Source organism: Corvus cornix, chromosome 12 (genome assembly GCF_000738735.6).
Source record: "Corvus cornix cornix isolate S_Up_H32 chromosome 12, ASM73873v5, whole genome shotgun sequence".
Lineage (NCBI taxonomy): Eukaryota > Metazoa > Chordata > Aves > Passeriformes > Corvidae > Corvus > Corvus cornix.
Genome location: NC_046342.1, coordinates 7,834,875 through 7,859,367, shown reverse-complemented (window position 1 = coordinate 7,859,367; position 24,493 = coordinate 7,834,875). Strand labels below are relative to the sequence as shown.

The 24,493-nt window shown below is 36.0% G+C and overlaps 1 protein-coding gene across 14 annotated transcripts in view; it reads left to right on the top strand.

Moving 5' to 3' along the window:
- The window catches only part of ERC2 (ELKS/RAB6-interacting/CAST family member 2), a 431,010-nt gene that overhangs the window by 176,378 nt on the left and 230,139 nt on the right, over positions 1-24,493 (top strand). For 11 of the 14 annotated variants that reach the window (XM_039558888.1, XM_039558887.1, XM_039558886.1 and 8 more), the window contains 2 exons: positions 3,891-3,902; positions 16,015-16,150. In XM_039558888.1, coding sequence (XP_039414822.1) covers positions 3,891-3,902; positions 16,015-16,150 — 148 coding nt within the window. The remainder of the gene's footprint in view (positions 1-3,890; positions 3,903-16,014; positions 16,151-24,493) is intronic. The other 3 variants (XM_039558889.1, XM_039558895.1, XM_039558897.1) reach the window with 1 other exon arrangement.

Sequence of the window (24,493 nt, the reverse complement as noted above, 5' to 3'; positions counted from 1 at the left end):
TTTAGTTATGGTTAAGTGTCATGAGAATGGAGACCTCAAAATCAAAGTGAGAAAAGGTTTTTATTTAAGACAGAACTGATTATTTACATAAGGACAAATTCAATTGGCAGTTGCCTCTCTCACCACATCAGAGTTTAGAATACTCAAGTGTTTGCACCTATTCTAATGTGTAACGGAGGTCTCAGAGGAAGTGAGTAACCAAGAGTGGTCACTCTGTGCACCATGCCTGTGAGTTCTGCCTACACTCTCCAAAATCCCAAAGCAGCATATTGGAAAAGATACCACAGTTGGAGGTTTTGTGGGGTTGAGAAACTGCTGCCTTTTCCATGCAGGTGATGTAGGGGCAGTTACAGACCCAGGCTTGTAATGCAGCAACTCCAGGTGTGACCACCAGGTGTAAACAGCAACTGATCCTTGCACTGTAAAACCTGAATTATTGTGTGACACCAGACTCAGTAGTAGGCACAGTAATGTTTTGTTCAAGAGCATAATCTTAAGGCCTTTATTAGGTAGCAATCACGAACGTGTTGAATGTTTGAATGTTAAAATGACAAAATTAAAAGACGATCGTGATGAAGTGATCTCAAATTTCTGGAAATGTTAATTTGATTTAAATAGTTTCTGTAAAAGGACATAAAGAATTGATAGAGACCAGTAAATTTATTTGAATTAAATTGAAAATTATTGATTGCAAAACAATAATTACAAAGACAAGGAACTAAGGGATCCAGAGATATTGGTACAGCACTGTCAGCATATAATCTGTTCTTATAGTCTGAGAACCCTGTAATGGTGATGCAATGGAGAGAATTTTCTGGTTTTGTATTAATTTTCTTTTCAAATTTGTTATACTATTAGCAGTGAAGTTTTGGAACACCAATTTCTAGTCTGTTATTGTTGATGAGGATGTTGACCCTGAAATAACTTTTCAGAAAATAATGTGGTGCTGCTGAGTGAACGCAGACTTTTGAAGATGATGTACTGTACTTAGAATGTGATGGAGTAATTAAACTTTGCTATGGACCTTTAGCATATATTTGACATCTCCTCAAACTTCAGATGCAAGGGCATCTCCGGGGTCTTGTAGGAAAATGAATGTGATGTTAAAATGCATTTATTATTCATAGCTTGTTGGAATCCGTGTTTACTGCTATGCCAATGTCTTTGCATTGCAAGATAATTGCAACAACATAAATTTTCAAAATATATAAGCATAAATTCCTGAGGAAGTGATAATCTGGACTATTGCAAGCTGTGGTATTGTCACAGTATTTATTATATTTGCATATAAATTCATCAACATAATGAGGTGTACTTGTATAAATAAGCTTGAAAAGTAATGTAAATGTAATAAAGTTATCATTTACAAGTTCAAACAAGTTAAAACAAGATGAGGAATACTAATGTTCTACTAGTCAGAAAGTAGACACAGAAAGTATCAAATACTCAGGGGCAGAAGTATCTGCTTTGAGATATGGGCAGTTAAATCTATAAGTGTGTGCTACTTGGCAGATGAACATTATTAATAATTATGAAGAAGTCTTCATATGAATGGTGATTCTTTTTTTGTTCTAATGTGATTTTCTTGGCTCAGAAACTTCTGAGCATCATCACTTCAGATTAATATTATTAATATTAATAATAATTAATATTATTGCTCATATATAAAACCACATTGTTCTGTTTCTTAAATTATTCTCTCTATATTAATTTTGTATTTTGCAGTTTCTTATTACTACACAGGAGAACCTACTCCTTCTTCTATACTAAAGCTATTTGATAACTTTTATTACAATTTATCTGTTTATAATTAAAAAAGTTTAAAATTAAATGCAAGATATTATATTTAATGTATAATGTGCTTTTGTTAAACTTAGTTTGCTGTTTTTCTTTGGTTTTCTTGATGAAGGAAATGTGGTTCAGGGTTTTTTGGTTTTTACTTTTGTGGGTGTTTTTTTTTTTATAATGTAAAGGAAACTGAGTAAGACAGTGATCAGCTCCAGTTTTAATGCAAAGGGCCTCACCAAGGAGAGGGAGCTGCATCCAAAACAGAACTGTTGGGATTAAAGGAGTATATTGTTTAAAGCTTTTATTAATGGGGTTAGAATGAAAAGTATATTTATGAAATGTGATAGAGAGTTTGAATCACAAAATGCAGTGAAATACAATAACATAAAATGCATGTTTGTGAAGTTTGGACCAGTAAGCCTGCCTGATATAAACTAATGATAATCCTTGATACAGTTTAGGAAAAGAAAGATTGGGTGAATATGCTTATGGCTGTGCCATTATGAGCCATCTAAATAAGGAAGCAGAGATCTAAGTAATGAGGAGTGAATCCTGATATGTCAGAACAAATATCTGCAGTGAGGATAGGAAGGTATTAATGTCATCAGGTGCTGGCAAGGCTCTGTGTGGAGCACTGCTGTGTACTTCTTGTCAGTCATATTCCAGGAAGTTGAATTAAAACTGGAAGCAGGTGCAGAGAGAGCTGGTACAAAGGAATGAAGTGCTCATGACACAGGAGGGGTCTAAGCAACCGTGTCTCTGGCAAAACACCACCTCTGTAGGGATGCTTGTTCTGTGTCAATACTGGAAGGGGTAAGCACTGCAGGGGAAGAAGAGTGATTTCAGTAAAAGGGTACTGGCACATAATGCAAGATAAGCTATCCACTGGTAGATTTAGACTGAAAAGAGAAAGAAACTGATGACAACATGGTGAAGATTGAAAAATCTTGGATCCACTTTTCCCCAGTGGTATGTGAGATACTTGATCATTTGCTTGGCTAAGTGTAGCTTCTCAGCAAAGATTGCAGCAATATGAAAGTCCATTTAAAAATATTATACTAGCTATGAGACAAACCCGACTGTTCTTAAACAAGAAGGGTTTTTTTTGGTTATCTACTTCTCATATGCAGTAGGTATATAACACTACAGATGTGTATTCAGACTACAATTAATTCATTCTGAGTTTATTTGGATTTGAATTCTCATGAAGGTAAGTCCACACAGCACTGACAAGTCAATGCACAAGAGACAAATCATCAGCATATGGAATAATTGCATTTTAAAAAAAGTACTTTTATGGCTGTTAAAGATGCTCTTTTCCTAAGTGCACAAAAGGCTGTGTGTCAGGGACAGATTTAAGGATTAGTCTAGCTGAATGGGGATTGTTTTGGCCTTACTTATTTGAAAAGGACATGTTAGGTATTTTTTTAACAAATTAAATTACCAAAATCAGGGTATTTTCAGTGCTGAAGTATTGATGCTCTTCTTCATACTGAATTAAAAATTTGCTGTCAGCATTGGAAGGGGCTGCATTTCTGGGGTAGGGAGTCAAATCTTTGTCTTTGATTGTTGGGTACAGTGCTTTGTGAACTTTTAAATATCTTTGAACAAGTTGCCAAATTGTTTAGCTTCTTTGACTTCCACTGCAAGACTTGATGAATGAGGGTCACCAAACCTATGGTAGTTCAAATGAAAGACTTTGTGGCATATGATGAGATTTTTGTGTGGCAGCAAATGCTACCAATATTCATCCAATGTATTTGTTCTATTTGGTGTGTATATGAATTTGGATGGTTATAAATATGGATGTCTTTCTGCTACCCACCAGTGACAAGATGCCCTTTTACTTTAAAGTTTGTTTTCTTTAGTGCACAGCAAGGATATATCTCTGCATAAATTTTATTTTAGTTGTTGCTTTCCCTTCCCTTTCCTTCCTTGTTTTCTTTTATTTTCTTTTTTTTTTTTTTTTGATAATCTGTTAATATAACATCTGCTTGTTATATTTTTAAAGAACTAATGTGTTCCTCCCTTTATTCTCTTTTGCTGTCTTCCTCCCTATCTGTTTTTCTCCAAATTGCTGCTTTCATCCCTACTCCAACCAGCTTGACTTCCAGGTCAGTATTTTCTGCTCTCCTACTTAATGCTCCTTCCACAATGAAGGTTTTCATTGATGCTTCATTTATTTGGCTATTTTGATTCCACATTATTAAATTCTGTTTGTATTTTGTTGTTTTTATTCTGCTTGTCCCTGTCGTGAAGTTTTTGGTCATTTCATTTCTAGACCAGAAACTTTACAGAAAATTAATCATTTTCTTGAAAGCCTGTAAGAAAAAAATGTTTATTAACAACATATTCAATTCATATGTTGTTTTGTGTGAAGATTTTTTTCTTCTTTGGGTTTTGCTTATGTTACCTTTGTTTAGAGAGTTCAACATTGGGAATAATTTTTCAGTAGATAACCCAACCCAGCAGGTAATGAAGAGTGACCATTATATACAGAGAGATTTATACCTAAGATCAGGGACTTACTCTTAATACTTTGCCATTGTCCCTTTTACTGTTTACAAACAGAATACGAGGAGTTGCAGTGGTTCTGAAACCTTTAGCTGTTTTTGCTGGCCAGATTCTGGACCAGCACATAACTGTAAAGGAGTTGTCTGTGTGTGTTTTTTATGCTGTGTTTGTATATAACCTCGTCTAGTTAGGTTCGTGTTTTAAATTCTTCCAGGTTGTAGATTAGTTCAGCTGGCATTTGTCTTTGCACACTGTTTCTGAGTAAACTTTTCAAGTATTACATGTCTTGTGGTGCTTGTTGGAAGTAAAAATTTATCTAGTTGACATTTTTTTTCTTTTAGTAGGCCTTGATGTTAATTTTCTTTCTCATGCTTATGGGTGGCTGTAAACTGTAAGTTAGCAAAGTCTTAAAACATCTTCTTGGTGTTTTAGAAACTAGTTACTGCATATGGTTTGGATGACAGATTCACCAATATCAATGCAAAAGTGTTTTGTCATAGATCAGTGGGACTGGAGTTAAAGGAGGGTGTACACTGCAAAGACTTTGCAGGTAGATTTCAGCTCCCAAGTGTTACATTTGCAGATATGGTTCCAGGTTGCCATGCAGCACATTTGACTAGAATCATGATGAAAGTTCAATCTGCCTTTATAATATGTTCAGTTCTGAAGTGTTAATAATTTTTCCGTCCAAGTGTACTTTTTGCACAGCATTGTTCTCTATTCATAAAGAAGCAGAGCTTGGGAGAACTTTGGAAAGTTTTGGTCAGCCTCAAAACCAAGCACAATTCACATTTCACAGGTCAGACATGTCAGAGAAGTTTCTGACAGGGATGTCTTGGAACTGCACAGCTGAAGTTGGCTCATTGCAAAAAGATTGACAGGACTTTCCCCCCTGATGTGCTTTAGTGCACTTCACAATCACAAGTTACTTTCCAGCTGAAAAATTTTGTTTCTGAAATTTTAGGCTTATTGATTGTAGTAAAGAATTGGATGAACTCTAAATTTACTGTCCATCTACTTCAAGCACATTTGTGCTTGAAGGGATAGTTACTACACCTAGATTATGAAAATACTTCAACAATTTATTTTCAGAACCTTTTTTTTTTTCAGAAGTTAATTAAATGAATTTATTCTGGAGTTGGCTATGATGAAATTATTGTCTGAATGTGACCACTTTGCTTTTCTATCAGAGCATACTCAACACTGATTGAAAATCTCTCTAGCCCGAGAGAGCCTAAAGAAAGGTATTATGCTATGTGGTTGTCATTATGGTTGATTTCACTGCAATTTGGTGATTGGTATGCAGAAACATTTGTTCAGCAGTTGGAGGTGCAATTTCTGTTATGTTTTATTGACCTAAAAAACCAACTGACCTTGTTGAAGGAAACTGTCCTCGTAACAGTGCCAACTTCCATTCCTAGAATCCCAGTTTAAGTTGTAGAGTATGATTAGGATTTATTGTGGGAATTCAGTGAAGTGTTTTGTTAGCTTGACTATTCATTAAGGTCAAAGTTAATTTAAGAAACAAATCTATTAATTTCTGTAATTTCTGCTAATCAGTATGTTCTTAGCTGTCATTTTAGTCATCCATACTTCTGTGAGGTTACTATGGTTAGAAAAATGCTGCATCTGTTTTATGACATGGTGGGCTGTCGATTCTGATGACAAACAAGAAAATCAAATACATTGGATAATCCCCCTGTGTGCACCTGCCTGTACAAGATAAAAATACTCTGAGCACAACCATCAGTACAGTGACATCCCCCCACCTTTAGGTTACAGCAGGTTGTGTACTCCCCAGACTTTTCTACCTGCACATAAGGAGGAGATGGAATATTTTTTCCATGTGTATTGTACTGACCAGTGCTAGAAAGTTTCCCACCAGCACTGATGTTTCCTAATTGTTTCCGTGGGAGGCCAGAGCTCAGTGAGATGTGCAAGGGAAGGTTCAACAGAGTTTTAAATTTAACCTGCAGCCATCCACAGTTTTGTCAAACGTCAGTTTGATGGTTCCAAGGGCAGAGTGATATGTTGTTCAAAGATAATTTCCCCGGAGAAATTGAGATAGTGTACTACTGAAAACTGAGAGAATCTGTGATATACATTACTCTTCTGAGAGACTGGTTATTCTGAGTGAGAAACATAGTTGTCACGTTGGATAACAGGCAGATTGCTGACATGTCTTCCTCTTTTAGTCTGTTTGCTACATATGCAGAACCAATATTTTAGCATTTAAACATTTTGAAAGACATTTTGAGAACAGATTATTTAGATTTATCTGATTACATGTGTGGTTTTAAACTTTTGTAAATTTCATTTTTTTAAAAGAAATAGTAGAAAGTTTATTTATTTGGAATTCTACTTTCTTAAGACAAAAAAGTAAAATAATATGTTTAAAAATAAGCAGAAATCATAGTGATGGACAATAAAAAGATACAAACAGGGACCTGGGACAAGAGGATTCGCTGTTCTTCAATTTCATCCCACTCACTACTGAACCTGTCTGCTTAGTTCTGTACTTTCAGTTTGCTGAAAGCCACGCAAAGGTTAAAGTAGAATGGGATTATTTAAATAAGGGAAGGGTAATTTTCATTTCACAGTGATTTGTTTTTTTTGAGATTTGATTTGGAGGGTAAATACTCCATAAAGTAAATGGATATGCAGTATAAAGTGGATATGAGGACGAAAGAGCTCTACCTTGCTGAAGGAAAAATATCAACTTTGGATTGGGTTGGATGTGATACCACAACTTTGTGTTGGGGAAGAGAGCACATAAGGAGCTGTTACTCTTCCCTTTCACGGTTACTGGTTCAAGACATCAATATTTCTTATGCTTCTCCAGACCTGCTGCCTCCACTAGTATTCCTCAGGGGCAAGATCCAAAGGGCAGATTCCTTTACCTCTTGAACCTGTGAATAAAGTAGCCCCAGAGCACTCCCTGGGGAGCTTGGTGACTGCCTGGGCTCAAAGCTGTCAGGATTCCCTGTGCTTGGTGGAGGGGTGTGTGAGTGAAGAATCATTGTGAGATAGCACAGCTTACCCTCAAAAAGCTGTGACTGAAAAGAGACAGGGGCACTAAATTTAGGAATTGGGCTGTTGGTGGAACTGCTCCTTCCACTCGTATTGTTTGCTTTCACAATGCAGGAGCAGCATACCTGGGCAACGTGATTGTGCTCTGCTCTGGATTTATAATAAGGGGAAGTTGGTATGTCTAAACAAGAGGCATACAAAGTGTACCTGATTTATTTGAACATCTGAAGAAGTTACTGCAAAAGTATGGAAAGCTTGATTTATGTATTGAATGGTAATGGCTGGATTGATCCTGAGAACTTCTAGGGTGAGCCAGGAGTTGCAGTCAGAAGCCTTGATCCAGAAGGAAATTGCAATGAAACATGGAGTGCTGCAGAGGAGGTGTGATCCTGATTGCTGTCAGGCTGGGCTGGACATGCTGTGGAGCAGTAGGATGCAGAGAAAAACTGTAAAGAGTCAGGAGGTGGTGGAGCTTTTTTTTCCTGTTTGTTTGTGTGGACATGCTTTGTTTGTTTGGTATTTTAAAGAAAAAAGCTTTTCTGGACTACAGCTGGGAAGGAGCTGATGGAGCAGTAGCAGGGCTGCAACTCCTTGGTTGCAAATTTCAGGCAACAAATGATTTCCAGTAACTGCTTACAGTTATTGCTAATGGTCTCAATTAATAAAATAGCTGAGCAAGCAATTGCTGTATTAAATCAGATCAAATATCCCTCTCATCTAGTGTGCTGTCATCAGCAGCGCTTTCTTTTTTTCTTTTAAAGAAGGAGATCAGAAGAAAAAGCACGACAATCCTGGGTGTACGAGAGAGATGTGTGACAGATGAGTCTTCTGGTACAAATTTCACACATGTTCATGTAGAGTGTCATCCAGCAGGAATGTGCTGAGGAAGACAGCAGTGCAATGCACGGGGTCGGAGTTTCAGTGGTTTCAGTGCAGATCTGCGTTGAAACAAAGTGACATGAACCATAGTTTGGAACAGGATTTTCGTACGTCTCTTTCATTCATGCATTATCCTCATGTGGATATTTCTACCGTCTCTCCAGGGCTTATGAGGGAACTGTGTCAGACTAAACACTTCTTAAATAAAGATTTTGGAAAACTTCCCAGATTTTGTGTTAGGTAAACCCTTCTTCCCACGTTTCTGTCTTTGAGGTGAGAAATGTTTCAGTGACTTCTGTGACACTTGCTTTATTTCTACCAGGCAGAGTTCTTGGCTGTCCCAGGACAATAATAGTGTTTTGTGGTGCATTTGGAGGCAAAGTAATTGTCTCGCTGAAAAATTGTCATAATGTGAGTATTAAAAAACCTGAAGCCAGCCTTCAAGCAATTGAAATAATGATATTTGAAGGGGGGAGTGTAAGGGGATGGGAAGAAGGGTTTCATTGAGACCTACAGATCTCTGTGGGCAGGCCTGCTCCTTTGGGTGAAACTGAAGCAGCTATGTAAGCCATCAGTAATAGGAGCTGGAAGTGTAATGAAAACATTGACTATACTAAAATTCATTTATCTTAGCTGCTAATTCTGATGGAATTATGGAATTTTTGCATTCAACTAGAGAATAAGTGATATAGGAATTAATATTTTTTTTTAGATATTTTAAAAATATTATTTGGTTTGGATGACTTTTTTTTTGTCCCATGTTTGTGCTGGTCGTTTGGTTTCCAGTTCTTTCTATCAAAGAGAGCACAGAGGGGTACCTCCCAGCTCTGGTGTGTAGATGAACTGTGACATGGAGTTTGCCATAGTCTCAGCACCAGGTGAATGGCAGAAGGAAGAGCAAGCATTCTTCTTCAGTGAGAGATTATATTAATTTCTTGTGATAATGTTTTCTCAGGCATGTGGAAAATAGTGGCCTTTATTTTATAAGATAAAGTCAGTTTAGCCAAGGTTAACCGGGGAGAATTACCTGCCTCCAAAGTCTCTTCCCCAAAAGGCAACAAAATTTTACTCATTTTTCATAAGTTTCTTTCCTGTGGGAAGGTCTTAATGTCCTGTTAGCCATCCTGGCAACAGGGGGGATCCAGCAATGGGCTGGTAACATTTTCCTGTCTCTCCAGGAGGCATCCACTCAAGTTTTCTTTCTCATCCCAGATGATAATAGACATGCTAAGGAAGCCGAGCTACTTCCCTTTATGTCACTGTAGAATACATTTTTTTTTTTAGTTACAAGATCAAATAGCACAACTGTAAAAATGAAATTTTGTCACAGGGTCAGCTGTGGGGTCACAGGTTATGTTGTCACACAGGTTAGGAGTTTAAGCAATTGTAAAGGGAGTTGAAGTCTTGCTCCTGCTCCTTTTCAGTGGGAAATAGAGAGGGGAAGATATAGTTCTTTCATAGAGAAAAGGAAAAGAGAGGGAATAAGGTCTGCTGGATTTTCTGCTTTGGAATAATGAAGGCAAGGAGGGCAATCCTGTGACAGGATATGCAGGATTGTTTCTTTATAGGTTGGCAATAGGTTAGTCAGATAGGCAAAGAAAGAAATTCATTGAGATCTGGGAATGAAGTATTCCTCCAAAGTGATGTGGCCTTTATGAAAATAGACATGTAAACATTTCTTGGTTTTGTTTGTTTTCTTTTGAGTATGTGTAACAAAACCAAGGAATACTTGTTTATTTATTATTTCTCCTTTAAGAAGTTTGCATTCAAAACACTTTACTCCCCCGTGCATATGTAGTGGTCTGTATTAATCTGTGAGCTTTTTAAAGGGTCTTTGGCTGTAGGAGTATTTCTGCTTTTAATGTTAAAATTTGATAGACCAATTAATTTCTTAATGGTTGGGATAGCTGCTTTTGTTTATTCATTTAAGGTATTTAATTTGGTATCAGTGTGATAATTGTATTAGTTAACAAAAGGAAAATAAGAAAAGCTAAGAATAAGGAGATACTAGATTTTAGAAGATATTTTGGACACTAATAATTCTTTAGGTTATAGGATCTTGATTGAAAAAAAAAACCAACATGAAAGTTTTAAATGCAAATGACAGCACAGAAAGTCACTGATTAGTTTTTTTATTACCATATTATAAAACTTACAGTGACTATAGTCTAAGTTATTAATTCAGCAGTCAAGCATGAGGGCTTTGTTTTAGAAAAAATTGCCTTTGTTCAAGATATGTTTTCTTTGTTATATTAAAATTTTTTCTTTGTTATATTAAAAATTCAGCATATCACAAGTAGAGGTTTTCTTACCATGGTAATATCTATTTTCTACAGAAAAATCAGTCTCTGGGCTCTAAGTGAATAAACAGTGTCTTTGTTTGTGTCAGGAATGTGTCTGTCAATACCCCTCTTAACATCTCTTGTGGTGTTTGTAGTCTATTAGCGCCAGCCCATCTTTGTTTTTCGGGTTTAGAGATAGTTAGTAGCAAGTGCATTTTAATTCCATGAAAGTGCCAGAAACAGTACTTAACTTTGCTTACATCTTAACACAATTCTAGCTTTTGGATTTCAATGAAGTTAGACCTACATTTTGAAGCATTACCCTTATGCTGGTTTAGTCATGATTCAGTGAAGCACCTGCAGAGACTCTCATTCTTAAGACAGTGAGAACTGAACTGCTAGGAATATTTCTACTGAGTCCTACTAAAGTAATGTAATTTGGAATGGATGTTCACGTGGTTGGGATTTACAGGATCAGGTCTTCTGCATGACTAGCTGTGGAGACCCAGAGTGCCTAGTAAAATGATAAGATTTGTTTCACTGCTCACATACATGAATTCTTTGTAAAGGTGTGGGCTATTTATAAAGGAGAAAGAGATGATCTGTTAAAAACAAAAATACTTTTTTTCAAGTAATGATGATGGTAATATTCTACCCAGTGCCTTCCTAGAACAATGGGTGAAGGTGTTTGTTTATTTAAAATAAGTGTACTATATTGAATTTTAAAACACATTTTTGAGAATTTCTTATTTTACATAGCTTACTTGTTTTGACTAAATTGTATTTCATAAAATAGATATAGTTGGCTTGGTTTGGGGTTGGTTTTTTTTCTATTCTTGCTTGTTTCCCTGAAAACATTCTTTGCGCTCTGATTTTGTTATCTTTTGTCTGCTGAGGAGCACAGCTTCCTTGCACACTGGAGAATTCTTTGATTGACTTGCAGACAGCTGGTCCCATTGAAATGCTATTTAAAGTGATTAAAATTATTGCAGAGACATATTCCTTTAGAAAATGTTACAGATTTTTCTCTTGGGAGTATTTTGCATGTCTGCATTTTTTGGATGCTTTGAGGGGGAAAAAAAACCTTTATGAAATAGAGTAAAGGCTATACTAACATGTAACACTTATTTTTGGCTGACATTACCAGCTTTGTGGCCAAGGTACCCAGGTGGCTAATTAAAGCAGGGAATTTAATGAAATAGTGTGATTTTCTGTAGCTATCAGAGATGAAAGCATTGGAGGTTAGACAACACACACTACTGTAAAATAAAATCTGAATGCGACTCACATATATGCAGAAACTTAGTGTTTAATATTTGCCTTAAAAAGTTGAACTGAAGGAATTAAATGTCCTATAGTTAGACCTACGAGATCAATTTGTGTGCTACTCCAGAACAAGAAAAAGCCCCAAACATGGTTAAAGTGTAGTCATCACAGTTATATTCGTACCAGCAGGAACTACGTGCTGCTACTGTTTTGCTGTTTATCTTTCTGCTGATCAAGGGTCTGGGTCTCTGTGGCACTGATGTCTGTTTGCTACAAAGACATTTCAGTTAAAAGATGAAATAGAATGAACAGTGCATTTGAGGTAAGGGCATCTTGCTGTTTGCCCAGGAAGATTGATGGACTCTTAAGTTCTTTGGGCTGGACTTCATAAGAGATAAAGCTAAAGGGCTGTTTGAGAATTTTTTGTCTTTTCCTTTTTTCTGTCTTGCTTGGATCTATGATATTCTGAGTGTATCTAAATATTTAGCAGATGATAGTTCTTGAGCAGTATGAGAAGTCAGAGCTGCTGCAGTCTGTTGACTCCAGTGCTGGCATTCTGAGGCCACTTTTCTCAAAAAATTGTTGGATGCTGAGGAAAACAGAGGTGTGGCAATCCTGTCATTTAGATACCTGATTTTATGTCTAGTGCCCAGTCGAGGTGCACATTAATGACTGTAGAGCATTGTCCACAGTATGTGTTGAGAAAGATGATAAAAAATTATCCCAGGTCAGAAACATGCAGGAAGAGGAATGGGGCTGATTTTTATGGAGTAGCATATCTAAGGTGAATGAATGTTAGTTAAGAGCAATGTCTTGATCTAGGCATAAGAAATTAATAAACTTAATGAGTAGTAAGGTAGCTTCTAGAGAGGTATGTTACTTTATACAATCTTTTTCTCTTCTTTAGGAGCGAGAGAATGTCTAATCTACTAAAATACTAAGGTTTTATTTAGAATTTTTTCTTTTACCTGGTGTTCATCTCTTCTTTATTAACTTCCAATATTATTGGCATCTAGTATTTATGTGGCATGGGTGTTTGTTGAATACTGCTTCTCTGATATTGAATTACCAAATGAGCTAGGAGATGCCTATAACATCCTTCAATTTATAATGCTGGAACAGAACAGAACCTATTTACTTTTTAAATTTTTTTAAAATTTATTTTTATTATAAACCATTCAAGATGTGTTTATATTCTAGATCTGTTTTCAAGACAGTTTAGTTTCACTCTGAATTCTTTTTTGTTCCTAAGCTGCTAGATATTTTATAGCAGTTGCTGACTGGCTTTAGCCCTCACAACACAAACGCATGTAAATTTGTTATCTGAAAAACTGTCATTAATCCTACTTTTTAATGTTTGGCCAAGATAAAGCTCTGTGCAAAGAGTTAGTCATCTACGCTGCTTTTCAGTCTGCTTTGTTTCTTAAATGTTTACGAGCTCAGAACATCATTTCTTTAATCCAGATATAGTGCTGGCACCACTTCAGTGTACTGTGGACTTGGGTGCTTTAGAGTTCGTTTGTAGCCTGGTTTTCCAGTTCTCTGAAGTTTGTAAAATCACAAATGCAGCTGAGTGTTGGTTAATAACTAGCTTGAGATGACTGTAATGTCTGGCTCAGAGATTAAAGAATTAACCTAAAAGAGAGTAGATAAATAATAATAATAATAATAAAATTAACCCTAAAAGATAATAGGTGACTGACTTCAAAATGAACTATAACAATGTGGAAAATCAGAGAGCTGTGGATTTCATCTTCCTGCTCAGGGGCAATAACACTATCAGAAAATGCTGTGCTAGCAGAAAGTTATTAACTTGTGATGGTAAGAGGAATTCTACTGACCAGACCCCTACAACACACACTTCAGATTTTAAAGACACATGTCTTAAGCAGTAGTCCTTTATTCATTTTATTCTGTCTTAAGCAGTAGTCCTTTATTCATTTTATTCTGTCTAATGAATTTTGTGGTCTTAGAGCATTAAATTCAAGCAGTGTAGCAGAACACATGAAATGAATTCCACATGATAAAGAGTAATGTAGAGTCAACTATTCATATCAGCATAGCTACTGGTAAGCTATGTGGATTTTTTTTCATATATCCTCTATGGTCATGGCATATGATATTTTATGCTGATTGGGTACTATTCCCAAATATTTTTCTATTTCTCATGCATATTGTTTACTTATCCTAATCTTCTATTTTATTCAAAAGCATTTTAGAAACAGAAGAGTCACATGAAAACATTCCAGAGCAAGCAACTCAAAAATTCTACTTGGCCAAGGATTATATTTAATATTTAAAAAAAGAAAGCTGGTGGGGAATATGTTTTTGTACTTATTTGCTGCAATGAACTCCCCCAGTACATGTAATGCAGGCCTAAAAGAAAATTCCTCAGCTAGGCTTTTTAACTGTAGCCTTTTCATTTCCATAGGTATGTAGCCAGTTGTAGAATAAAGAGAGTCCATGACAGAGCTTTCTTTTATTTCCTTCTCTTCAAGATTTTGCATATCACAGGCACCAGATGTTTTCCTCTGCAGCTTTACCATGTTCTGCTTTTCAGTGTGGCATTAGACAAAAGCTGAAATGGGAAGTTGTGTGAGGGAGGGGTGATGAAAGAAGCGGCTAGCATTGGCATAAAATTGAACTTCTTTCAGAGTTTAAACTTACATGAATTTATCATTTACTCCACATGAGATTGGAAACCAATTTATGTTTTAACAGCACAAAGCCATATTGCACCACCAAAATTCCTGCCAAATATGTTTATATATGAAGTTGTGGAAGTAGTTTTTTTCCAATATTCATTTTGGTTTTATGCTGAGTAAGTCTGTGCTTACAATTACGGGACAGACTCATGACAGGGAACTGATTTTCACTTGGAGTTGCAAGCAAATAACCTATATTTGAGCCAGTTGTATATGTTTTTTTTTTCTGGGCAAGTTGCACTTAGTTTTTCTTTAGTTATAATTGACTAATTCTCTTATGTGCCATATTTACTTTTAGATGAAGTGTCTTTTAGGAATTTTTAATACCATGGCACATTTATTGATTGCATATTAATTCTTAATTTTTCAGTATAAATAAATAGTGAAAAAAACACTGGTAGGACAAAGATTCCAATGATAGAAGTAAATATCAAATGACCCAGTTTCTTTAGTATAATAAAATCTGTGCAAGAAATGTATTCTATAACTTTTTTCCACTGCTTCTGATGTGAAAGCAAAGGAGGGATTTTCAGTAGTCCTTTTGGACATTGAATAATATTCTCTTCATTTGCCACAATAGGATTAGTGAGTAGATCTCATTAGGAATTTGCACGTGACTTTTATTTTTTATAGATAAAAGGGAACAAATTCCTTCAAGTCAAAGAAAGTCTAGAAAATAATATCTAAGAATTCAAGCAGGTAGGAATTATTACTGCAAGGAGATGTTTTCATTACCTACTAGGCAAAATTAGTTTGCCTTCTTTCTTAAAAAGGTGTATGCTAAGTCTCAGAAATGCTTCTGGTAACTTAATTAATAACATCCACAATAAAAGATAATTAAATATTGAAACAATTTGAGTTTTTTTTATTAATACAATCTTAACAAAAGAAAACATGTAATGGTGGCAAAGATTGTTTCATTTTCTTAGGAATGGCTCATAAATCTGTTTGTTGCTTATCTTTTGTAGAAAGTAGTCCCATTATTAAAAATGATAGAAATGTTTTTGTCACATATAAAGCTATTTGTAAAGGCATCCCTTATTCGTCATGTCGTATTTATGACCTGACCTTCTAGCCCATTACAGTTTAATCCTCCTAAACACTGTATTTGTAGTCCAGGTTTTAAATAAAATAGAATAAAAATAGAATTTTGCAACATACATTAGTCATCACCTTCAACTTCTGCTTCCTTTGAAATTAATACTATTTGAAGCCCTTATTAAAATTGTTCCTGAGATTGTTGAATAATCTCCCTCTGTCAACAATTTTTCTGTATAGAGCTCAGAATATGTATGAGTTTTTGTGAGCAAATCATAAAAAGAGAAAAATCTTGTAAACCCAAATAATTGCTTTACCACTGTATAATCTGAAAGCTGGTTTGGAATGCCATCTTGAAAACAAGATGAAGTTTTATTGCTACAACTGATACTTGGAGTACTTGTGTCTGTTAGAGAGATCATGTCCTGTGTTGTAGTCACAAAATTAATCTCTACTGTGAGAGAAGTGATTGCAGTCGTTAATACTAATGGGTGTGTGTGTGCAATTCTTAGACATATGAAGGACCAAAGCAAGAAGGTTGCCAATCTGAAGCACAATCAGCAATTGGAGAAAAAGAAGAATGCACAGCTGTTGGAAGAAGTTCGTAGGCGAGAGGACAACATGACGGACAACTCCCAACATTTACAAGTGAGTTTATTTTTCAGTTGTTTTTTAAAGCTGTCAAAGAAAATACACTTCTGTTCCACTGTGTGTCTTCCAGAATGTGTAATGAATCTCTTCCCACAAAGAGCTGATGGCTCCTTCCTCTTCTACCAGAGGGTGCACTGCTCACCTCAGTTGTATCCATGAAATATTTACTATTTAGGGTGAGGAAAAAACCAATAGAATTTGAAGACCTCTGCATAGTTACTACACCAGCAACTGTTTTTTCTTACAGTTGGAAAGAAAAGGTATTTGTATATCTCTTCTGTATTTCAGAGAGACTTTGAGACTTACTCCAGGAGAATTTCTACAGTTTGTGAGTTACTGAGTTCAGTGGTTGAGAAATTATTGTTCTTAAGCTGATCTGTTTAAGTGATACATTACATACCAGGGAACTTGTGTTCAAGGCCACAAATTTGATGCTTGACTTAAAAAGTACTCTCTGAGATCTGACTGTGAAAAACCACGAAAAGAAGTGCTGATTTCTGTTGACAACATCAATGTCTCAATGCCCAGTGTTTATAGGCAATTTACAGTGCAAAATATCAATTTTGCCTTGATCTGGTTAATATAATTTGTTTCTGGAAAATTTCCAGTGGATGGAATTTGACCTTCTCATGCTTCATATGGTTGTATTTCTCATGTGTTCCTATATGCAAAACGGAAAAATTAACACCACATCTCTCTTTAGGCTTGTGTTGGTGAAGCTTTATGTCAGAACCAAGTTCAGGAAATGATACATTATTTATGCATCTGTGCAGTGTTACGTTTACTTTACAGCCTTGGTCATTACATACTGATTGCATCACCATGCATTCCACTGCACGTGGTATAGCAATAAAAGCTTGTGAAGGATTTGGTCTGACAATATGATAGATCAAAATTAAATTTCGGTGTTGAACAGCTACTTGTAATTACAGTGGTTCAGTAAAGAGAATAAATTAAGCTTATTTTTTCAGTATTATTTTGGAAATCTATTACAGTGGGGTGGTAACTAGAGAATAGAAGCCATTCTCAGGATCTTTGATGTAACTGCTATACCTGGAGGTTTCTAGTCATGAGATGAGAATCGGTATACCAAATGGAGGTGGTGAGGCTGAATGGCTTGAATTTAGAAAGAAAGTACCCCATCTGGTGTATAGCTCTTCTGTGTCGTTCACTTCCTGTAAAGCATCTGTACACTGAGAACCATTTATGAAAACCAGTTAACCAAGAACTGGTATTTCTTGTTACTATGCCTTAAAATGTCAGTATTTTTATATGATGTACTTCAACATTTTACTTTCAGTAAAATATATATATATGTGTGTATATATATATATATATATATCTGGTGTGTGTTGTGGCCCATCCTTCACTTGCTGGGCTGCTGGGAAAGTGAAAAGGAGAGAATCCCAGCTGCCTCTGCCTATCAGTAGGTGCTCTACATTCCCAGTAGCTGCAAGAACAGCAGGAGAAAGGGAGTCTTGGTTGTCTGTGCTGCTGGATAGCTGGTAGGGATAATCCTGCCTTCTCTGCCATACTGGCAATCAGCTACCATAACTGGTTGTTGTACTTCCTGTGTCAAAGATTTCCACATTTCCTTGGCTTATTTCTTCTCAAGCATTTCTTAATGCTGAAAAATGCATGTTAGCTTGAGGTTTCCCTGGGATTGCATGATTTTGGGAGGTTTTATTGCTCTACAAAATCACTGTAGTGAATCTTGCAAATAAAGTAAATACTCTGACATTGAATAGTCATGTCACAGTGCAGGTGACATGACTCTGATGTACATTTATTCTGCTGATAGGGAAGTATTTTGGTTTAAAGTTTTTCACTGGTAGTTTATTTGTTTTATATGTGTAAGGTAATTACAAATTCTAGGTGAGAGCATCGAGTCTTGTTATATGAATCTGATAAGTAGGTGATTGACTGGTTGAAAAGCCAAACAAATTCTAAAGCTCCAGTCGATTAGCCTTCGTATAGAAAGGAAATTTTTTTCATAATTTTTCTAAGACAGCCTTTCCTCCTTCATGGAGTTGTGTAAAAAGTAACAGCAGTGATCTAAGGATTTAAATGAGGCAGCATTTTTGGGGAGACAAATGATGTGAGATACATGGTATACTTTGAAAAAAATTCTTGTAGTACTATGCATCTGCTAATTAAAAACAATATTAGTTGGTATTTCAATAAATGTTTAATTAACATCTTAGTAAACCATAGGGATCTGACCACCTTTTCTTACTGTTCATAATAACTTCTACTGCTTTTAGTGGAAACACCCTGCATTTATAAGACACAGTGCTTGTGTCTACAGTGTACTTGTTACATTTGTGAATGATGTATTGAGCTGTTAGGGGAAAAGTGTATCCTAAAATTCTCTGGCCTGATGTAATGACTGTATTTGTTGGCTAGCTGTGATAAGCTGGCTGTTGCCTGGCTGTGATAAGCTCAGCTGAGAATTGAAGAGCAGTCACACTGGTCAAATTACATTTACTCCAGCCAAGTCTCAGTCCCTTTGCAGAAGTAGTGGAAAAGATGAAATAAGAGAGTGAGAACGATTGTCCATGGACCATTCAGGAGCTGCTCAGGGCAAACTGAAGCTGTCAAGTGCCACCCATTCTGTACAGCTCATGTAGGGGCTGAAGCTGTACCCATTTAGCTGTTCACCTGCTCTCTGATGGCTGTGAAGAGGTTCAGAAGTCTGTAGTTTCTTGGAAGCTTCAACAGTATGTGATAGTTCCTGAGGCTTGTAGCACCATGTGTATTGGTGACACTTTCCACAATCTTTTCAGGTAAAAGCATCTCAAAGCTGGTTCATGTCCCAGTGTCATGCTTGCAGGGCAAGTTTGAGTCTCTGGTGGCCCCATCTCACAGCACTCCGGGGCCACTGCTGTGATGGAGAGTGCTCTGGGGTGCCTGGGGAGGGAATTCACTTTGGTCTCCCTCAGCTATCCTCTAATTGTGAGTGATGCTTCAGGTGTGGTTTTGGGGGGCTCTTTGGATCACTGTAAAATTGGAAACATCAGGAAGCCAGATTAATTCTTGGGAATGGAGAATAGTTGTGAGGTTTTCTGTTTTTTCCTAACACAAATCAAGGGCAGACCTGTGCGAATCTTGCCAGACATGATGGTCATATATTACATAAAGCATCACAGCAGGAGAGCTGGACCTTGAACACTTTATCATGAATTTTTTTGAGAATGGTGTCTTCATTTTTCATGCCTTCATTTTTCTCTCTTTTTTTTGTCAGTCTTAAAAATGATAAGCCTTTTTGAGAAACACTGACCTAAAAACTATACAGATATCATGTCATAGATTTGTGAGTAATTCTTCAAGTCTCTTTGCAGGATCTTGAAACGTTAGAGATGTGAGACTTGTTTATTCCCTGAGATTAATTTTTCTTGATTCTGCGTGGAATATATTTCTTCCAGTAACACTGGTACCTCAGTAGAATTGGGAAAGGAAACATTTGCATAACACTGAGAACTTGAGTGCATTTGGCTTTGATTCTGATTTTCAAATCTGCTGTAATAACAACAACAAAGTCTTTTTGTTTCTCTAGAGTAAGCAATGAGAGGGTGCACTAATAATATTCCTATGTGTCTCATGACATAGCCTCAAAGGGAATTGAATGTACACTTTTGTCTGATTATGCTTTTCATAGATGTAATATATCAATTCAATAAGTGATCTAAGCCTAGAAACACTTCTTTGTGGAAATTTTGTGCAAACTGTCCAATGCATACGTGTCACAAAAAAAGTGCAGGGATGAACCTGAATAAAAGTTAGTGAGTTTAATACCCTATTGTGCCCTGATCTGCACAGCTTCTGGGTGTTTTCCCCCTTTCTTCCAGTTCATCTCTCTGGCAAAGTTTTTGACTCTCCTTATGTTTTAAATGTTTGGGTAATTTGTCACAATTCTCTTTGAGGTAGCTTGGGTTTTCTTTGGCTGGAAATCCACATGCGGAAAAGAGATATTTCAGTAACAATATTGTTTTTGAGTGAGACAATGTGTAGTTCTCATTGATTTCAAATGTCATATAGATGCAGCTTGATCAATGGTTTATGCCTGCAGTACTGTGGAACAGATTGTGTACACATATACGTTTCCCAGGTGTAAATAGCTCACTTTTTAAAGAGAGTTCAGCTTGTCAGTCATGCTTTTTCATGGGATGTAGTGAGGCAAGGCAAGCGTTCCAGTTTTCCAATAACTCTATACTGGCTGGAAGTTTGGTCTTAAGTAATGAATAAAACATGATCAGGAGGAAGTCCTGTCAAAAGAGTTGAAAAAACTGGCTAGTTAATATTACTGCTTTCTGATTCTTGCCATGTGAATATCTGTGATGTCTTAATCACTGAAAATAGCTCCCAAGAGATTTCACAGCTAGTCAGCATGAATCCTTAACCTTGGATTTGTTTCTTTATTTGTCACTGTGTGCTTCACCATATAATTTTCAACTCCATGATAACTCTAAAAATACAAAATAGACCCAACACGTTGCACATTGCTGTACATTATTTTTGTGTCTTATAAAATAGCATGGCCTAAACAAGGGGTATACCTGCCATTACTATGAATTTACTATGACTTCTCTTAATGCAGTGTATTTCCTACTGCATTGTCTCGAAAGTTTTGATAGTATAATATTAATAAAAAGAGGAAGTTAGGCTGTGAGATGAAGTCTTGCAAACAAAAATGAACAGAGCAGTGTAATCAGTGCAGAGACAGAGGAAGCAGTCCTGCCTGCTATGCAGACAGGCATTAGTGTATGGAGCTGACACAAGGCAGGGGAGAATTCATTGCATAAACACACAGCTTTGTATTAGTAGTGCTGAAATTCATATGCAGTGACAAAGCACAACCTTTTAAGAGGTCAAAATCGTGAGCTATTGTATTAAAAGTAAATTCTAATTTTAGCATCCATCCTAAGGTAGACCTATATCTTTCTGGACAGCTTTAATAATTCTCAGTGTTTAGGGGTTCTGTGTGTTTCTGTCTATAGAAAGCTGGTAATTTTTGCAGGGCAGAAGATAGAGGTAAGATGGGGATTTTCCCTATTTGCACCACTCCTGTGATTTCCACAATGTGTGTGTGTGAATTGTAAGGTGTGGTCTAGCTCTGATGTGTGGATTTGCAGAATTGCTCGCTGCCTCTCATTTGGTTGTGGGCAGAGGTTGAGGGGAACGAGGTGACCACTCTTGATTTTCCTTTCTTAATAATGTGAGCAATCAGAACACGCAGATGAGATATATTTTAGATAGATTTTTGAAATATGTTCAGAGACAAGAGGAAGGATAAGATATGGCCTGCAATGCCTGTGAAGATCTTCCTTCTCCCTAAGATTTCTGCTATCAGATAGGAATATTTTGAAACAAAACCTAGCTTTTTTATTAGTCTGCATAAGAGTCAGCTACACCAAGCCCTTCAATCCTTGTCTAAGCTGTTTATTGGAGCCAGTTCAGTGACAAATTCAGAAGATGGGGTAAGCGACAGAGAATTAAGTTCTCCTGTAAAAGTACCCATGGCCTTGTTTGGGGAAAATGCAGAATATAAATTAATTTCTATTATAGTTGTAGTGAGTTAAAATCTTATTTTACCAAAACTTTTCTACAATTAAAACAGAAGTGTAATGATGCATCTGATGTTTAAGATTCAAGACTGTGATCATCTCATGTTGTAGATGTTCTCTTTACTATTGTAGCCCATACAGAAATAATTTCAGTGACAATTTTATTTCCAAAGTTTTGCACTAAATTGTTTGGTTTCTTTTTGGGACTGGATATATTTGTTCAAGCTGTTGCAAATACTTTTTAATAAGTGAGTTGATTTCAAGTGCAAGTGAGCAATTTTTGAAATTTTTTTGGCTAAGTTCTCTCTGTATAGTCTATGAAGTTAATGAATGAACATATGAAGAAATGTGAAAGTCAATATTTTATGCCAGTTTTCTCTAACATATCAACATAATTCTCTTCATTTTAATGCCTGAAAACTAGCATATGGTATTGTATGTTTCAAACTATAGTTTCTTTGGGGACTGTAAAATTTTGTATTTGAGTGGTTAAGATGAAGTTCAGTCAATTTGAAAGAAAATGAGTGTTCATGTACATATCAGATAGTTTCACCCTTATAAAGCAAGAGTTATGTACTAGAAAATGGAGAGAATTTAGGAGATTGCACAACTGTGAGCAGCAGAGATGTGTTCATGGGTACTTCTTTGGTATTTCTCTGCTTCTCTAATTGTGGGTGGATTTTGCCAAGATAGTGTGTAGTAGAAACTACAAGCTCAAAAATGTCCAGCCTTCAGCAAAATGTGTAGCATATTATAAGCTTCACCCAATTCAGGGAACTTTTTTTTTCTCTTGTAAATATCTAGGAAAAAGGCAGGAATTGCATCTTCTTGAAGTGGTTATTTTCGTGGAGCTGAACATAAATTTTTAATAGACATTTAACAAAAGTCTGTTCTGTACTCATTGATAATGACTCTATAGAAACCCCACAACTCAGAGTGAAGACAAGGAAATAGAAAAAAATGAGTAAATCTGTGATGCTGTAGTACAATATATTAAAAAATTATTACCAGATTAGATATGCATACTTACAAATGTCACGATAATCCACTCAAACACATGTAAGACTGTGGAAGACACAGCTAGTGTACTTACCTTCAGATTTCCAACATAATATAAATATAAATTCAGATTGTAAACAGGGATGGACAGTTAGGAATTTTCCTTCCTTGGCCTGTGGCAGTTCCGTATAGATAAATTCCATATGTGTTGCTGAAGCGTGTGTTGAACTTCAGCCAGTAGTTTAAGATTACGTTGAAGTAAATATTTCTAAAAGGTTTCAGATGAAGAAAGGTATTTGAGAATCTACAGAGGGCAGGAAGGTTGATTGGTAGGTCTGAGGATCAATACCAGAAGTGGGTTTTTTGGGGGATTTACTTTGACATTTGTTTTCGTTGTGCAGTGTAATCCCCAGAAGCCAAAACCACTCCTGTTATAAAATGTCCCTATAGACAACATGTGAAAATCTCACTTGCAGATCAGTTTCTACTAGAATCACAGCCTCTTAAGTTTTTTTCCTTTGTCATAATTGGTGGGTTGACAGAAGTCATGCAGTGTTCTGTGCTGTGTTGGTCTAACCAGATATAATATGGAAAAAAAAATGTACTGGGCAAAGCATTATCAGCAAAACTGTTCTATGTAGTTGTCATATCCTTTCTTTTGACTAGTGTATTCCATTATACAAGTAAGTATAAAATAACATAGTTTTTATTCTTAGAAATATCACAATCTATTAATTTTGGGGTTTTATGCAAGTACACAGTATAATAGAATATTATGTATAATTTTTAATGCACTTTTTGCACTATTACAAAGACTTGTAGAGTATCCCGTATCAGAAAGTCTGAATACCGACTTTCTCATCTTTCTCAGTTTCTACAGTTAAGTCAGAAACGTAATGTTTTTCAGTATTGTCTGTGTAATGTTAATTCACTAGCTTAAGTTACCCAAGAATGAAATGTGGACTTCTAGATTTGTAGTTATTCAGAAATCTGTGAAGTGCAACTATTGACAAGTACTTTGATGTTTAAATAAAATCAGTTATTTCTACTATGTGCTTTGTTAGTTGAAAAGAGCATATATGGCAAGGCACTGCAAGGAAAAGCTGTTGTTGGAAAAAACAAAACTGCAACAATAGGAAACAGAAAAAATTTAATGTGATACAACTTCTTTTTCTCCCCCTCAATATGTAATAACTCACACATGCAGGACCCCTGTAGTCTCCAGGGGGCAATTCCATTCACATGCATCAAAAGAAATAGTTCAGTTAAACCAACTCTCCCTACCCAGCAATAATTACCACAGGTTTACACTGAGATATAGTTGCAAAAGGTTAGTCAGTAGGGCATCTGCAAATCGAGTTATATGTCAACTCTACATCAATAACCTCATTATATTAGATGTTAGTATTTCAGCACATGACTGTCCAATATAGCATTCCACATATAGCTCATTTTTAACTTTTACATTGAGTTATAGCTCATCTAATATTTTACTAAATTATGTATTTAAACACTCTATAGTACATAAATTACAGTCAATGACAAAAGCAATGATTTAGATTGAAATTCTACAAAGTGAAATTGCAATAAAATTCCTGACCCTACTTGTGCAGCTTCCTTCAATATATGATGTTTAACCCCATAATATAAAAGAAGTGTAATGGAAATTAGTATTAGCATAGATTTTCCAATTTGAGCATTGCTTAAAAACGTCACCTATAGATTTTTCACTTTCAATTACTGCAAGTGAAAGCTGTTTTCCTATAATAAAGAAGCA